The sequence below is a fragment of the Hetaerina americana genome, unplaced genomic scaffold (genome assembly GCF_022747635.1).
Source record: "Hetaerina americana unplaced genomic scaffold, ioHetAmer1.1.p SCAF_16, whole genome shotgun sequence".
In the NCBI taxonomy this organism is placed as follows: Eukaryota; Metazoa; Arthropoda; class Insecta; order Odonata; family Calopterygidae; genus Hetaerina; species Hetaerina americana.
The window spans coordinates 742501-761840 of NW_027286719.1; the positions used below are offsets into that span (position 1 = coordinate 742501).

At 35.1% G+C, this 19340-nt stretch overlaps 1 protein-coding gene across 6 annotated transcripts in view; it reads left to right on the forward strand.

Moving 5' to 3' along the window:
• The window catches only part of RhoGAPp190 (Rho GTPase-activating protein 190), a 179826-nt gene that overhangs the window by 132043 nt on the left and 28443 nt on the right, over nucleotides 1-19340 (forward strand). For all 6 annotated transcript variants that reach the window (XM_071584008.1, XM_071584011.1, XM_071584014.1 and 3 more), the window contains one exon: nucleotides 6517-6765. In XM_071584008.1, the coding sequence (XP_071440109.1) occupies nucleotides 6517-6765 (249 nt within the window). The remainder of the gene's footprint in view (nucleotides 1-6516; nucleotides 6766-19340) is intronic.

Genomic DNA, 19340 nt, shown 5'->3' on the forward strand with positions numbered 1-19340 from the left:
TTTCTTGTAGCATAATTCTTTTGAAATTATCTGAATGTGTTTTATACAAATTAGTGGTGGTTAAAATTTCCTCTCATATTGTCCAATAAATTGCTACAATAATTCAGTAGAAGTCAATGAAATGCTTTGGTATTTCAAATGTGAAGCTTCATTCCAAGTGTCACTCTCACTCCTTGGTGTTGTGTGGCTCTGTTGAAACTATTTTTTTTATAATGTCTGGTGTTTGGAGGGACTAGTTTTTGGTGGTTGTACTCCATTGGTGATTCCATTTGGCATTTGCCTCCATTCTATAGCCCTCCACATTATGCTTACTATGAACATTGGGTATTTGCCCATTCCTTTAGTTAAAATGGACTAGTCTTGCTTTTTTTTTGAGTTTCTTGCTAACTTTTTAGTGCCCTACTACTTTTTCGAATATCGCTATTTCCTAATTTATAATTATAAGCAGTGTTTCTGATTCCTGTTAAGAATGTTGAAATTTATTATAAATATAATCATCAAGAATGAAAACTTTCTTCATAAATAATTTGTGATGTGAGTGAGTGAGTGGCATACTCATCTGTTTTTATCCAGACTGAATCTGTTAGCTCTAGAATTCAAGCTTAATAGGTAATGGGTAATTAGAAAATTGCAGGGATTTGATGTCTGATATTTTAGGAGTTAAGGTGTGAAAATGTAGGAGTGGAAGTTTTTCATAATTTTGCATTTAGGATTGTGGAAAACTAAGCGATGACTAGGTTGTTGTAAACTCATGTGGAGTCTCTGTTGGTAAATGTGGTTTGAACTCTTTAGGAAGTTTGGGAAACCATAGACTCTTCCTTTGGAAGATGAAGAGGGAGGGATGAATATGTCTGGCATAAGAAAGCTCATTGAGGATGACTTGAAAGACAATGTGTGCTCATGAGGTAGCTTCTGTAGATCAGGGGCATGAGAAGGAATTTTCAATTTCTCATATTCTTGCAATCTCCAATTCAGTTGAAGCATCAAAATTTTGTTTATTTAGAAAGATGGGCACACATGAGTTTGGTGCAGTGATTAACCACTTCTAAATGAGAGGTTCAACACTAAAAGAGATATTCAATTGTTTCTGGCTCAACTTGGTGGAAATTCATTTTAATGAAATGAAGAATACAATGTATCTTTCCACTGTCTTTTATTCACGTACAACCAGTTTCAACGCTCAAGCGTCATCATCATGGTACCTGATGATGGTGCTTGAGCGTTGAAACTGGTTGTACATGAATAAAAGACAGTGGAAAGGCACATTGTATTCTTCATTTAACTAAAAGAGATCATAGCTGAATTTGTTGAAGTTCATGGCATATCTGCCCCTGTGTTTCTGACTGTTTACAATGGGTTAAAATGTGGCCAAAAATCCACAAATGATGAACATCATTCGGGACATCCAATGGAAGCGATTTCTTCCAAAATGATTAACAAAATCCATGATATGATTTTGAGGGATCGACGAATCCAAGGTGATGACATAGTTGAGCAACATGCCTATCACAAGGTACATTGCTTTCAATTTTGCATGAAAAATTGGATGTGAAAAAAATCATAGCAAAATGGGTGCTCTCAGTGGAGAATAAATGCATTCGTGTGATTGATTCAGAGGATGGTTTGGGGCTTTTCTATCCCAATGCTGAAGAGTTTCTGTGACAATGCATAACTGTGAATGAAACATAGTTATGATGGGTTGAGGTAGTGGAAACAGTGGGTCTCTCAAAAGCAATCCCGCTCTTAAGAAGGCAAAAATTGCAAAATTGGCAGACAAAGTGATGACCACTGTTTTTTTTTGGGTGTTCATGGAATCATCTACAGTGATTACTTGCAAAAAAGACAATAAATAAATGAAGAGTAAAATGTGTTGTCATTGCACTCTCTCTGGGCCAAGAAAAAACTTCCATATTTGGCAAAGTTAAAAAATTCTCTTACATTAAGGCAATGTATGGTGTGTACCTGTATAGTTAGTATTAGTTTTTAGAGGAGGCGACCGACAGTTCAGGTCATTTGCACCATTAGGGATGGACAGGAAAGGATGAAGGGTGGAAAGAAACCCTGTGTCAGCATTAGCCTACTCTTTACAAAAGGCTCCCAAGAGGTCTGCTGCTTAACGTCTCATCCGATGGATGGCATACTGGCTCAAAGTGCTCTCCACAAAGTAACTCCTGTATGGATTGGGATACTACTGAAAAATATCTGCCGCCACCAGGATTCAAACCCGGGCCCTCTTGGTGGGAAGCCGGTGGTACATTAGCCACTGCACCATCTGTTTGATGGTGAAAATAAAGCAGTGAAGTTTGAATGTTTACGATGTCCACCGTATTTGCCAGATTTGACCCCATTGGCTATATTTTTAATTCCAAACTTCAAAGGCTTGGCAGTAAATGATTCATGCCTAACAAGGAGTTAATCGTCAACACAGATGCATTTTATAAGGACCTTCTGAAGGCCTACCTGATGGATGGCTTATAAAGTTTGGGAAATGCTGGGGAGAGTGTGTTGAGCTTAAAGGAAATTACTTTGGAAAAAAAATCCACCCAAATTAATCTTTTTTTCCATTTTTTCTTAAGGACTTATTGAATTACCCTTGTATTACTGTAAATTTGTTGAGAAAATTTCAACTTTCCCTGTTTCAAAATAGCTAGATTTTTAATTGTATATTTGTTACTTTGAAAAAGGAATGCAAAACTTGAAGCCATTTTAATTCATTTTCATCACGAGTGACTCCTCCCATAGGCATAGCTGCATTGGAAATCTGGAAATGTCAGAATGATTTCCAATTAATCTAGTAAAACTCTTAAATCACATGACTATTTTTAAGTTCTGAGAAATTGTAATAGTTTTCTGCTCAGCATCAGCTCCCCAAGATTTCCACAGGTATGGCTTTAGGTGTTCAAAATTATCTTGTAAAAACATGTTCATCCACTTCAAAAGGAATTTGATTGGCTCCCAAAGTTCTTCACCCAATACAGTGCAACAATTTCAAAGTGTACAAATTTTTTGCCTTGATGGCAATTTGAACCTTTATCCCTTGATGTCCGGCTGAGTTTGTATCCCAGTCAAGGAAAATGATTTTTATGCATTGCAATTGTTGCATTGTAATGTGCATTCATGGTTGCTTCATTAAAAGTTAAAGTCACAGTATCTCCTGCAGTTTCTTTGAATACTTCACTCAAATTGTGCTATCACGAAAATGAAAGATTGAGGCTCTTAGTTTCCAAAGCTGTTGTGCCTTGTGGGTTTATCCTCTGTTCAATTTCTGCATGCCCTTGTAGCCATTAATACATTTGATGGCCTTCAGGTCATACATAGAGACCAAATTTCGGCACGATATTTGATATTTGCTCTGAATCACTACAGAGACCAGATGTAAGGTTGGTTTATCCCCAAGGCTGGATCGTACCAGTTTCAGGATAGGCCTGTGGATGTGCCAATTGTACTCTCAGTTAAATATTGACTATTAGTGTAAGGTACCGATAGTGAACTAACTACAACAATTTTTATCTTCTCCAAATACTCCTGAACCATACTTCCTAGCTGATGCCTGCCTTGGTGCCATCTTGAAAGAAAGGCAAATCTCCAAATTTTAATTTCCCAAGTGAATGAAATGGAAAAGATGAATGCATGAGAGTACATGGTAATATCTTACCAGAGGTAGCTCCTGTACATTGCAGTTATGTGCCTTGCATCTTATTTCACAAGTATATTCCAGGAAAGGAAATGGAAAACATTTTGGCCAGTAGGACCTAAAAATATGGCGGCAAAAATTTTATTTTACTAATGGGCAGATGGAGTAAATGTCTGAATGAGTATCTTATCGAAAGAAGAATTTAAATTATTATAGATTCAGGAAAATATCACTCAGAGAATTTTTTTGAGTGTGCCATAGTAGGTCATGCCTGGGATTTGATTCTGTAATTGGAGTGATAGTGTCCCTGGCGATGGGCGTCACTGAGAAACTTGGCATACTCTCACCAATAGCGATTCTGCCCCTGGGCATTGCAGAATTGCTATTGGTGAGGGTATGTGTAGCATTATGCTATGGCTCATCGCCAGTGAAATGGGTGACAGAATTTGATTCATGCTACCATTGTTTGTGCCAATGTTCACTTCAGAATTTTTAGTCTGTGCTCTAACATCATTCCAAATCTATTTGTATGTATTCATGATAGCATGCATGCAAGTAATTTGCTTTTGAGATGAATTATAGTGCATTCAAATAATTTCAATTTGAAATCAGCATAAAAGGTGTAATTAGTAATGAATCTACTTATACAGTAATTTTAATGGAGAATCAAGTCAAGTTAGTGGAGTTAGTTAATGATAAGTAGATGCCTTATTTTTAATTAGGCTACCCTAGGAAAAAAACAAATACCTTCCTATCGTATTTCCAATTTGCCAGATTTTTTAGTCCCTTCTGGGGTTTCAGGGATTATTACCATTGCTAATTCTAAATTTCGACGCACATTTCAAAGTTAAATTATATTTTCAGTGCTTGTCATGTAGTATTCACAAAATTTTTTGAGAGTGGATTATCCACGTATGCGATTTTACTTTGCATTGATTTGTTTCTCTCTTTTTACAATTAATAGATCATTGTCATCATAGTTTAGCTTGTCAGTAAACTTAAAGTGTAAGGAGAAATCATTTATCCTTCAAAATGAAAAAATCAAGTGAATAATTAACTGATGAAAACACTGCATGAAAAATTCAATTAAGCATTTTTATATCAAATTATGTACTCAAATGTATATTATAATACCTTTGAATATTTCAAATACACATGTATTTGCTTATAGTTCAGTTGTCGAAACACTAGAGAAACGAAATTACTTCTGCTGCGATGCTATCTTGCATGCACAAAAATTCCTGTGCTTCATTAGCTGATGCCAACCAAAATATGCAGGGTTCTCTTATTTGCATCACTCTCTGTCTTAATCCCGTTGAATGTATTTCAATCTTCAAATTCATTTGAAGAGATCTTAATTTCTTTCCAAGACTTTGAAGTGAGGCTCTTTGCCTCAGTGAGGGCTCTCACCATGATCATAACTTTGTGTGGGAGGTTGAATGAGGCCACTATAGGGAAGTGCCAGAATCCGTCAAAGGGAGGCGAACTATGAGTGAAAATGAAGAAGTTGGTTCAAGCAGTGAGGGAACAATGCTGAAGTGAAGTGAGGTTGATGCAGATTTAGGTTGGTTAGAGTGTATGGGGCAGTGATTGCATAATGATGCCTTGGAGAAAATTCATGGTACTCTGAATTCAGGAGTTGATTAGTAATTAGAGGTAATAATCTTTGTATCTAAGCCAAAGTATATTCCCCTTCAAATATCCCACTATTCAGTACAGTGGAAAAAATTGGGGTGTGGCATATCTAAGGGTAACTTCATACTGTGTTCCTGCAGCAACCTGGGCAGCAACTGGCAATGAAACTCGAAGCTTTAAGTGTGCATCTGAAAGGCTCTTGTTTTCATACTCGGTGTTTCTGACTATTTAATATAAATTCTTTAAAATTGTGATATGTTGCTATTGGTATTTTTCCACAGTTAATTTATTTTCCTCTTGTGCATTACAAAAATATAAGAGAGGTGTTTTGCCATTCTCATCTCGGGCTTACGCTCTGTCTATGATTGAAACAAGTGCACATCATGTCTATTGACTTGATGTGAGCATCTGCGTGGTTGGGGAGGAAAGAGGCTAGGCTGATGCAAAGCCAAATATGTGGAGGGAGAAGAAAGAAAGCTCTAGAATTTTGGAGTATGGGTCGTATGGAAACTAATTCAAAGGAAATGTTGAATTGAATATATCGGAGAAAACCATAAGTCCTAAAAAGCAGCAGCCTCTGGGTTTTAACTGATGGCATCTTTCTATAGACATGGTTTCTTTCCTTGAGGTTTTTTCGAACCTTAAATCCAAATTAGTTGCATATTTGTTTTAGATTTGATCTTTTTAGGAAAATGATTGACAGTTATCTGAAAAACTGGGTCAGAATTCATCATTGTGGTTAATTATCTTTTTCAATATTCTTTGGCAAAGAAGTGATCTCTGTTTGTTACAGCCTCTGGTCATATATATTTCGGTCATGCTACATTTTTGTATTTCTTCAGTAAAATTAATTATTGGATATTTGAATTTCTTTGTTCCCAATGAAAATGTAAAGAAAAATAATCCTCCATCTCTTATCTTATCCGTTTCCACTTTAGAGAGTGTTTCAATTGAGATCTTGATTAATTCTACTCTTATCATAAATCCTTATGATATCTGGTATGTTTGCCAATGCATAATTCTACAGAAGTGAGTACATTGAGCTAAGAGTGCAGGAAGTCAAGCATAAATAGTCATTTAGATGAACATCATGTCAATCTGTTCCTTTTGGGACACATTCATACAATGTAAATATTCATTTACAATGTGAGGAATGTGCAACTAATCTCAGTTAAAATTGAAGATGATTTGAAACTTTTGTTATTCAAATGAAATAATTTTGGGCTGGCTGTCTCCTTTTTTTTTAGCTTACTCTGATTCGGACAGTGATTGGAGTTCACTGGAGCGAAGGCAGAGGGGCTTGGACACCTATTCAAAAGTTAATCGTAAGCCTACCCCTCACAAGAGGACCCGCAAGAAACGCACCGCCATTCCTGTTGCAACTCCAAGAGTCCCTCCAATACAGCCCTTTTCAGCCCTCTCTGATGGGCCTGGGTTGCTTAACTATCGTTTTAAGGAGGAGAGGTCTCGGGGGGGTTGTGATTCCAGTGAGAAAGGTATTCATATTTCCTTGCTGTGATTGTTGGTTTTTCTGGCGAATGTATTTTTGCTCATGCCAGCTATTGATTGCTTTTTGCATGCAATTAACATTAGGAGCTGTACTCATGCTGCATGAAGTTTAACATGGGATAATGCATGTTCTGGGCAAAATTTGTTTAATTGAGGTGTCCTGAAATCTATTTACAGTCCATCAACACAAGTGACTAATCATTTAGCTCCCATTGTAATCAGCAGGCATCAAGATAGCTTTATTTGGTTATTTTAAAATCCTAAGCAAGTCAGTTATGAAAGCCGATTTAATGTGGCATATTTTGATATGTTTTCTTTTAAATTGGGATTATACATAGAAAAATGTGATTATGGACAATGTTATTTGTGTCTCTCATGTGTACATTCTGGTTGAACGGTAGACATTTAAAACTGTAAATGATATTAGCATGTGACCCATTTTGATTAGCGATTGAATGCAAGGCTTGGAAGGGAATCTATGAGGATGCCTTGATTTGCTCCTGTCTTTGTTGCTTTGGTTAAGTATGTTTTTTAAATCTATGATAAAAAGTGTATAAAATTAAAGACATTCAGTTGAATGTTTATATTAAATAATGATATAATTGCTGATGTACATTCATGATTTTTCACACTGATTCGCCACACAGTTGTATTATATTCTGCAAATTGTTTGGTAAATGTATGATTTGTCACCAATAATTCTGTGTGGTATTATTACTCCTGGTGAACAGTAAATGTTTAAATCTTATTCATGAGTCTGGTGGCTTCTTCTGGCTAAAAGAAATTTGTAATTTATTGAGGAGAAATGATGTTGCTTGTTGGCTATTGCATGTTGGAGCTGACAAACATACGTGACTTCTTCATGGTATGTGCAACACTTCACAGTACATTTATGGCCAATAGATACTCCTTGGTAGGGATTCAGTCAAGCATCAAATTGCCAAAAGTCCTCATTGTGTTTGTGAAAGGGAAAATTTGATGTTTCGAAAATCATCTTTAAAATGTCTCATTGAGATTGTTAGGAATTTCTTGGTGAGACTGCAAAGAATGTAAGACACCAATTGATCGATGAAATTTGTGCTAGCAAGTTTTCGTGTGTACTTCTCTACATCTAGGATACCTTATGGCTTTCAAATCTTATCATTTAATGCGATCGAAGAAGTTTGCATGAGAGTGATTCTGCATCTGAGGGTTTTTCATGCAAGATGTAAAGTAGTGTTGTAAGGCCATTAATTTGGATTTTGGACATTCCTTGGCAAATGTGCATATGATGTGGTCTTAACTCAGGGTTAACCTCTTGGTCACTCCACATTCTTTTTGTATTTGTACCATTATTCTTTCAACCATTATTTGTGAAAGCCCTTTTCAACTCTTCCCTACTCTCCCAAAATTATTTCTTCTGTCATAGCCTACAACATCAGATTCTTAATATGTTAATTCTTGTGTCTTAATATCTTTTACTAGTTCTATTTTCTTGGAATCACACGTGGTAACTTCCTCTCCCCACCATATGTGGAATGCTTTTAAATGTCTTCACCTTGAACCAACTAATTTTCTCCATTACTTTCCAAGGCCATACCTTTGAAGCCTATAATCTGTGCTTTTCCTCTACCCTCAATGGCTAGGGTTCCGAAGTGATCAATATTACAATCCATAAAGTGAGGTCCAAATCCAGCAAATAAAAGAAAATAGTCTAGTTAAACCTTTTCAATTTTTTACATCATGCGGGTTGTATTGCCCAATTCTGTCATTGGGGTTCAATTATTTTTAGTTTATAATAACATTTGCATAATCCTATGTAAGATATAATGATCAAGAATATAAGTTTATTTTTCCATATGTGCTACTGAACCAATGAAATCCAGTGGGCCTTATTTGCATTTGAAATTGGCCCAAATTTTTGATTTGAAAAAATACAAGTATGCTGGTAGAAATTCAGTTTTCTCTTTATGTCATGCAATATGATTGTTTTTCTAAATGCTATACGATTTTACCTTGGAACAATCCAAATTTACTCTTTTGCATTCTTAGTGATGATAGTTCTAGAAAATGTTTTCATGTCAGGAAAGAGAAAAAAGTTTTTCCCATATACTGTCTTGCATTCCCTTTAGTGATGAATTGATTTCCTTACTGTAATAGGTGAGTCCACCCAAGTAGTATCCCTACATGAAAGGAAATTTCTAGTTTAAATTTGAGATATTTGTGGAGCTACACTCGAAAATACATCCACTTCATTATGAAGCCAGTGCCCTTAAACACAATTATATCCCCTTTAGAGTACCCTTGCAAAGAAATCCTGGCATGTGATAGATTTAGCCCTAATAACGTGTTTGATTCAGGACCCAGGTGGAATTCATGCTTTTTTTTCGGCCCAAAAGATGCTCATTTTGAGTAAATCATTTGGTGCTCAATTTTTCTCATTGTAATGCTATCCAATGTTGATTCATCAGTTATTCAGAGGGTAATTTGAATTGATTATGATTTTAAAGCCTTAAAAAATTTAATATTATTTGCATTATGTTTGGAGAATAGATGTTTTAACAATGTATCGCTATACCTTTCCTCTTTTGGTACAATGGTTAGAAAGACATCAATGGTATTACTTTCCTGATTATGAATGCTTAAAAATAGTGTGGCAAGATATTAGAATTTCTTTACTCTGGGGCAGTTTCTGAAACCAAAGAAATGTAGCTAGTTCAAAACCCTAAATTATGGCACTTGATCGCTTAGTATATTCATACTAATCAGCAAAGCAGTGGGACTGTTCCATCTCCATCTACCAAGTAAGGGAGAGAGTGGAAGTAGGAGGCACAGTGCTAGCACAAATCCTACACAGTAGATTTTTCTAGATGCAGATTCCCTCCTTCAGGACAAGTGTTATGTCATTCTTCTCGGGACCTGGATATTGTAGAGGAAAAATGGGAATATATCAATTCATGTCTTCCAATCTCATATTTTTTAATTAATTAGAATGTGTGCACTGTGTATTCATTTAAATTCTTCTGTATACTATGCTGCTTCTATTATAAACATACTGAATGCATGGTATGGTTCACAGGATGTCATCACCTACTTAGTTTTCTGAGGGTGAAAATTAATTTTATGCCTATATGTGCGAGCGCTATCCAATGAAGAGTGATCATAATTTTTTATTTACATAATTCATTATGCAAAAATTTAATATTGATGTTATGTTGCTAGGTATAGGTTTAATAGTGGTACAAGTTTCATTGATTCACCAGTTATTTGTCACCAGCAACTTTTGCAAGCTTAAAAATGCTCAGTCTGCCAATGACCACTTTTCATGATGAGAAATACGAGGGTCATCCGGAAAGTAGTACCCGTTCGTGAAATAAAGACACAAAAGTAAATATTAACAAACATAAAAATTTTTATTTGAAAGAGGATACTTTAAACTACTTCTCAACATAATCTCCAAGCAAATTAAGGCATTTGTCATAACGTGTGACAAGTTTCTGTATTCCTGCTGCATAGTCCTTCGCCGCCAGCTCATTGAGATACGCGAGGGACCCATCTTGCACAAATTTTTGCATAATGCAGATGGTGTTTAACAATTTCATGAACAATTGTTCGAGAAACATTGGGAAAATGCTCACAGATGTCATCAATTGTGACGCGCCGATCGTTCCTCACGAATTCGTCAACTGAGCTCACCAGTTGGTCTGTAATGACAGACGGTCTCCCCGAACGCTCATCGTCGTGTGTGTTCCCCCTCCCCATGTTGAAGTTGCGACACCACCGCCGAACAGACGACTCGTCCATTACATTGTCTCCATACACCTCCTTTAATTGGCGATGAATATCACATGGGCGAACGTTTCTTGCATTGAGGAATTTAATCACTGCCCTCACTTCACAACTGGCGGCGTTCTCAATTTTTTTAAACATTGTAAACAATCACAGAAACAACACAGGCAATGCTAGCGTCACGCAACTTGGCTCAGAGAAGGCAGACAAGCCACTGAAGCTATCTGACCTCGTCCAGCGGCTACTCGCGTCGTCAGCACTTCATGCGGCACGAACGGGTACTACTTTCCGGATGGCCCTCGTACTTTGCGCGAAGGTTTTTCTGCAAATTGAAGAACAGGGAATAGCTGCACATGGATTAGTCTTGACTATAGGAAGGAAGAAGAAGACACTTCACATTGAATTTGGCAAGAAAATCATGATTTCACAATGGGTTTCACGGAACTCAATTTGCAATATTCTGGAAGTGTTGTGAATGTTTTTCCATGATCCTCTGTTGCAATGGCTGCAGCAATACTAATGTTTACTCTCATAAGAGCAATGACCATAGCTCTTGAGTGTTTTCCTTTGAATTGGAGTGTTCCCTCTTTAAACGTTTGATATCATCTTCTAGCTGTGCTAAAGGAAATAATTAGACTCCCCATTAGCCTTCAGCAGCATATCACTGGCGTTAGCTGTCAATTTCTTTAGGTGAAAGCAAGATTTCAATGCAGCAATAATTAGTTGCTTTATATCTCCATTATTGCCTTAGGTGAATGGAACTTGTCTCACCCTTCAATGATCACCATGCATACAATACTCTAGTCAAACCAGTGAAACTTTTGCTACATACACATCACATTAAGCTGACCATATGGCATAAAAGTTAAGTTTTAGACAATACATTGTGTGTATTTAATGGACATATTATCACTTTTTATTGAACAGCCCTCATATCATGTGCAGCCATAGATAGCATTATTATCTATCACTGATATTGTCCCCAAACTCCCAATGTTCATTCATTTCTGCAATGTATTAAATTGAGCATTTGAACATGTTTCTCGGCCAAAGTATGAGCCTTCTAGGTGAATTGATCATATGTTGCATCTCTCTTTGCTTGCCTTTCAGAAAATAAGCTATTTCTACCTCGTCCCTTGTTAATTGTTCATTTGAAGCATCAATTTTCTCCTGGGTGGTTTATGTTGATGATGATAACATTTGTACTGTGAAAACTTATGAGGGCAAGAGTAACTATTTCCTGGATTGAGAAGAGGTTAAATGTTTCCAATTCAATATTGGTTTTATTGTAGCAGTTGAAATTATGACACCACAGTGAACACTTTGATCATGAATGAATAGTGTCTTCTTGAATTATTGGTATCTTAACTTAGCTGTAGTTCTATTGCATATTGTTTTTGGTAAATAGTCTGTTGTCATATAATGTTTGGTTCTTGGATTCTTCTTTTAGATTTGGTTTCTTAGTGATTGAGAATGGAAAAGCATAACCTATTGAGGGTTATTATTAATTTTTGGCGGCATGACATACTGCGTAATACTTATTTTGAATTAATTACTCACTGAAGTTACGAGCAAGAAGAAAATGCCAATATAGTATAGTATGTGCAAATAGAAGCCAACGTTTGTCAGCAATAACATATTTAGGAAAAGGAAGCCATTTTTCAGGGTGATGATGATCATAATAATATTAATTCATTTCAATTCCATAGGGCCCTAGTGCCATTAGTGTAATCATGAGTCATCACAGACACTTCTTAACATAATTATATATTACAACTTATCCTCCAAAATGCAACAATTTCAGAGTGTAAATCTTGCGAGTTATTTTTACATTCTGAAATTGTTGCATGGTAATGAATATTAGCGGATGACTCTGTTAAAACTTACTGTTGTTGCATCTCCCGCGGTTTCTAGGAATATCCTCCAAAAGTTCACATATACTATAATATGTTTTGCTCTCCAGGATTAGCTTTAGCTTTCTCTTAATAAGTGATAATGGTGAAGTGGATGGGATACGTAGACAAATCTTACTAAATGTAATAAATGCAGATTGTTGTGGGCCTTTGAGGTAGAGATCATATGGATATTGATAGCTGTGAATGTGATTTTCCCCTCAAGTGTGATAATTATGAATACTAGGATTCACAGAAAAAGCACAAGGGTGACATTTTTCAAGCAGGGCATATAAAAGAACGCAGAATGATGGAAGAGTTAAAAAGTTGATGGCATAAAGAGAGTGGATTACCAGGAGTGCAGGAATTACATGTATGCACCATATGTAATACATGATTTTAAAGTATTATATATTATTTAATATATGATGGCTTTCCTCCTTGTATTACATACTCTTGTCTGTCTTGATGAGCAATGTCATCTTATATTAAATGATCAATCCATGTTCTTGAGTTCTGCCTTACTCTGCTTGTTTAACTTTTAAGACACTCATACCAAAAGTTGACAGCATGTTAATCTTGGCAGAAGATTATATTATCAGATCAATTTTTATGTCACAAAAAAAATAACGCCAAAGATGTTTTTGGTGGACACACATGGTGACATGAGTAAACGCACGTAATAAATCATGTGTGGTACAGTAGGGACTGTAGCACAATCCCTACACAGTAACACAGTAACTGATAAGCGGCAACATTGGCTAGGGATTATACTGGAGCATTGTGGCAGAGCAATTGCTTATACTGAAGCATTCCACGCATGCATGGGCAACCTAGAAAACATTTTACATGGCATTTTTATGTGGATAGTATTAGAAATAGTGGTGATAATGGTTCTAAGCATGAAGGCACCTTTTTGTTAGCACGAATTCTAACTTTCCATACCCTCACTGCCCAAATCTGTTGGATGTCAGTGGACTGCCATATTAATGTTGCACAGCAATTGAAGCAGCCTCCAGGAATGACCTATTGGGAGAAGTTCATCTCCTTAAGCAATTCAAAATCGAAGGTTTCTTGCATAATTAGAATAGTGAATGCAGGTTCCTATTACCACCTTGACTTTAATTGGCTGTTCCATTCCTTTCCCCCGGTTCAACATCTAAAGACACCCTTGCATGAGGTCAATAAAGATTTCCTTTGTTTTACCTGGTATTATTTTCCCATATCACTGCAATTATTTCACATCCACATGATATACTATTCCAGGAATTGGATATCTAGACCTCAGTAAACCTAGGCTAATCCTGGCTATATTGGGTCAGAAGTCCAGAATAACTGGGAATTTGATAACTATTGCCCCTTGGTGTATTTTCCACCACTATTATTTAGTGTACTTAATTGTTAATAACTTAAAATTACTTTATATGGTGAATTGGAAACATCAAGTGTATAAGCATTTTATTTAAAGATGGAAAACTCCTATTTGAGTAAATTTATTGCAGCATGTCTTAAGAAATTGGCTCTGTTATTCTTAATGAAATTCAGTGAGCAATAATAATTTGTTATTAGCTATCTAAAAATGATAATATCCCATTTATTTGATCGATTGGAATGAATTGAGGTAATCATTCTAATTTAATGTGAGTTTAACTTTTAAAATATGCTAGTATTTTTTTGTAAAATTTAGTAGTGTTGATGCAATACATAAACAACTCGATTCTCAGGCTTGCATATATCAAACCATCCATTAATGATACTACATACATATATGTTTAGCTAATTCATCTTGCTGAAATATTTGAGGATATTAGATCTGGCTGTTGCTGTTCGATTGCCGTTTCAATATATGGTCAGTGGTAATTGAAACCATTATATTTTGTTGAAGGTGGCTGGGTTCTATGCCCTAATGAAGTGCCAAATTAACGGCTCCTGACAGGTGAATTATGATGTGAGGGCGTTTGTTTTCAATTTTTTTATCAATGCTGTAGAAATTTATTGTTTACGATTTCATATCATAATGAATTAAAATAATTCATAATATTACACTGAAATAATGTTTAGATTATTCCTCGATGAATTTTCAGCTTTCGATGATATTCATCAAAACGTAAAAGTTAGGCACTGAACTTAATGTTAAAATCATTCAGCTTTCCTATACAATCTTCAAAATGTGGTCAACGTTTAAGATTCACATTTGAATGTACAAGTGTTATCTACGTTACCATGTTGAATGTTAACATTTTGATTCAAATCTTACCCTTATTTATCATCAAATATCACGTACTACAAAAGTTATTATCAAGAATCTCAAAAATTACAAGATTTCCTGTATATATATTTTACATTAATCCCAGGTCACTTGTGTTAGTCTTAATAAATTCATTAATGAGAGTGAACAGGTTTGGTTTCTATTTATGTTGGAGATGAATAATTTTTAACAAAATCATAATTTTTATTAAGAATTATTATTATTATTACTTTTTATTTGCCCAGAGATCACAATACAAAAATACCAGGTGGGTGAAGTATGTACATGATATAAGGCACGTCAATGAGGAGCAAAGACACAGGCTCAGTTAAGATACATAAAAGAATAGATGCTCATAGTTACATAAGTGTTTGGTACAAACCCATGAACATCGGCTGTAACATGCACATACAATATCAAATTCAGAAAAATCATTGATCACAAACATGAATCAGACCATTACCATTGCTAGAAACTAAAAGTATGAACTTACTGGTCGGGAATATTGTTGAGATATTCATCAACCGAGTAAAACATATTGCGTTGTAGATATCTTTTTAGTTTATGCCTGAATACGGCAGTTCCCTGTGTATCCTTGATACTTTTGGGTAGTTTGTTAAATAATCTGATGCCCATTTCATTGGGTCCTAATTTCAATGCTTTAGTTCTTATATTCCCATAATGGAAGTCATTCCTGCCTCTGGTGTAATGATGATGATAGGCAGAGTTAAGAGAATAGTTGCCGATGTTATTTTTTATATATAGAATTAAAAACATAATGTAGACGCATGGGAGTGGTAGCAAATTTAATTCATGGAAAATAGGCCTTGATGGAGCATTGTAAGGTTTCCTGGCGATGATTCTAATAGCTTTCTTTTGCATTTTAAAGATGGTTTGAGAAATAGCAGCTGATCCCCATAATATTATACTGTAGGTTATATTTGAGTAAATTTCCCCATAGTACAAATTGAGTAGTACAGTTTTACTTGTAGTTTCATACAGGTGTCTTAATAAGTAGCAAGTTGAACTGAGCTTGTGTTGGAGGGCTTTTACATGAGTATCCCAAGAAATATTTGCACATAGAGAAATACCTAGAAATTTGCATTCTGTCACACGCTCAATTGATAGGTCATTGATTTTTACCAGCAGATCATCTGATATGTTCTTATTGTGTGTAAAGTTTACTATTTTACTTTTATTTACATTTAAGTCTAGAAGGTTGTCTGTACACCACTTGTTTATAGCAAGTGTGACAGACTTAGCTTTTTCCACAAGGCTGGGATATGTTTGTGTTGATATTATTATATTAGTGTCGTCAGCGTACAACACTGGTATTATTCCATCATTATTTGGTAAGCAGTTAGGTAGGTCATTGATGTAAATCAGAAAGAGGAGTGGCCCAAGGGTTGAGCCTTGTGGAACACCTTTGTTAACTTGGTATGCTTCGGATGAATATTTTGACCCATCAACTGATAACACTACTTTGCAATGCAATTGAAAGGTTGACCTCCTAACAATGCCTTTTCTAGCTAGCGAGATAATGTTTCTTTTAACTTTGTAGAGACATCTTACCAATTCTGCTTTGGTCATGATGAATTGTGTTAATTGTCCTGTAGGCTGTGGGAAATAAGGCAAGTTTATGGCCATCTTGAAGATGTCTTAAAAATGTTTTTGCATTTTTGGTAAAGTCGTGTTATTGGGGTCATTATGGATTACATTAAATCTTGTCTTTGTGAGCATAGTGTAAAGATATATCTTTGGCCATCTTTGATACATTGTTTCGCATAAATATTCTGCCTGGGTCAGCATGCGAGTTGGCCGAGAGAGGCTGTGATATGTGTCACTCAACACCGGAGTAGAGGAGGTCGAAGGCTTGCTGCTTGATAAGACTTAACAGTTGTTCAAATTAAATATTACTTTGATTGTTCCAATTTTTTATTATACTTAAAGCTTCTCATTAGGTTCAGAGGCTTTGTAGTAAACACAGGCAATGTATGCATTGTTTTTGATATTTGCTTTTGATTATGACGTCACTGTATACCATACCACACATCACTAAATAATTAAACTTGGCATTATTTCACCAAATATAGCTGGTATACGAGGTATGGTTTACCTATTGATGTCATCTTTGTGTCAAAACTGGTAGTATTATGATAAATTTTTGTGTGAAAAAATAGCAAGTTTATTAGTTCAGTGATCATGAGTTTTCACAAAGTAGAGCCTCAAACCATCAAATTCAGTATTATGCAAACTTGTACACAACACCATTGAAAAAATCTTTCCTCAAGTGTTAAAACAGAAGTAGAAATGTGTAAATAGGTTGATTGATAGAAACAAGTATGGCTATCAAACCGAACGGTATTAGGGTTAACACTGTGAAATTTATCCATGATGGAAAGGAAACAAACTATGCAAATTTCACTTGAATAGAGATTTATTCACGACCCGGGTTTCAAACACTTAATGTCATCTCCACCTGAAGATGACATTAAGTGTTTGAAACCCGGGTCGTGAATAAATCTCTAGACAAGTGAAATTTGCATAGTTTGTTTCCTTTCCATCAAGTATGGCTATGTTTTAGTTACATCAACTGTTTCCTCTCTGGTAACCTCCTCAATTTATAAATGTTAAGTAATGCCACATCCCAAAGTGAAATACAAATACTCCGATGGTTGATGTCATGTAAAAATTAAAGCCGTTTTCCTGCAAAGAATTCTATTAAGCCAACTCCTAATGCCATAAATGGTATTTAATCATAAAAAGTAATACATGAAAAGCATATTAAAAATATTTCCATAAAAAATTTGAAAGTGATTGTTTTTGTCTGGCAAGAGATCTTGATAAAATCTCCACTAAAGCATGTGGGTGGAGAAATCAGGGCTGTTGGCTTAGAGTGGAGTGCAGATTGCCTCTCTCTAGTGTTATTTCTGCATGCACCAATATGGCAACTGGTGGAGTTTGAGCCAACTGTCAACTCAAGTGACGTTCTTGCACGAAGCCTTGAAATTGTAAGCTGGTAGTTATGGGCAGTGTTCGGAGGCGAATAAGGATTCCAGTTAATTGAACTGTTGACATAATTAGCCAATGTTAGCATATGTAAAATGTAAAACCATATCCATGTAGGCACCTGATGACATACCTTGCTATCCATTAAAAATTCAATTGTCGTAATTTCATGTATAATGGGTCTCTTTTTATAAGTTCACAATTAATTGTAATCTCTTATTATGAATTCAGTTGCAGTATTTTGAATGATTGCCAAATAATGTGCATTCAATGCATGCATATAATAGTTCTGGGCTTATTTTTTTTAAATGCTTCATTGCTTTCCAGGCTTTTTTGTTGAAAAAAGTGAAAAGTTATCAAACACATTGAGAACTACGATTCAAAGATTGAAAAGAAAAAGTGGTTACCAAAAGATAACAAATCAGTTGTAGCATTGTATTGAGAGAGTGAAGCCATGTGCATTTCCAGGGATTCTAAATTACCCCTTGTCTCTCTAGCTGGTTTTATGTGATTTCTTCATCAGTGGTTCGAACATAGTGGGTACAAAGATCTGCAACACTATATAATTACCCAATGAATGTATTTACGAAGAACTCTCTCTGTGTAAAATAATTGCCATATTTTGTAAAACAATGTTGTTATTTACTTGTATTCCTCTCACATACATATTACATTTGTTATTTTATGTTAAAGTTTATCCTATAGGTCCTCCTAATTTCTGTACACAGTCTTCACGTTTTGATCACTTGAAATAATTATTTATTCAATCAATGCATATATTATTTTATTTAATTCCAATTTTGCTTGAAATTTGCTTTATAATGAAGTATAATTATTGTATTGCATCCAAAGGAGCGACTCTGTTATAATAGTCTTAAATGTTTATTCAGCCCATGTGAGGCATATCATTTTGTTGTATTTTTTAAATGCAGCCTTGTAAAATTGTACTTTTATAATTAAGAAAATGTTACTTTGCTATCAGAAGAATGCTTCTTCTTTTCATATGTTTACAGAAATAAATTTACATCTCTTTTATGTTTATAACATGGTATTGCTCATGTTATTCATCGCTCAGTACTGTTAATTTGTCTCTTAGTTGATTGTTTTGGCTATTTGTATTAGCAGATGTCAAGAAATTAAGATTGTTTATTTAATTCTTCTTTGAAAACTTGCGATTTTGTTTTAATTACACCAGGCACGTGGAAGTAACATACCGTGCTTGCAATATTTGTGGAGATGTAATGGATCGTGACTTAAATAAGCCAGGTTTCCATTAATCTATTTGGTTGTATTGTATTTCATCCTTATTTTTCATTTCCAAAAAATGTATTTTTATCTGTTATTGTTTTCAGTATCATTTTTAATGTGCACAGTTGCTATTTTTTACCCTAATATGAAATTGTTATTATGTTGTAATGCTTACTTCAATAGTTTTAGAAAAAATTGAAGTATATCAATAAATGTTGGTAGTTTTTTAATTATGGATTATTTGTATTATTTATTTTCTGGCATGTTAATCAAGAGAGGTTCATTGGTATCATAGATTCATTCCAAATAATATGTGAAGCCCTTTTGTTAATCATTATGGCCACCTGCTTTCCATGACATGCTAATTATTTTGAGTGCGGCCACTCAGAAATCAGAG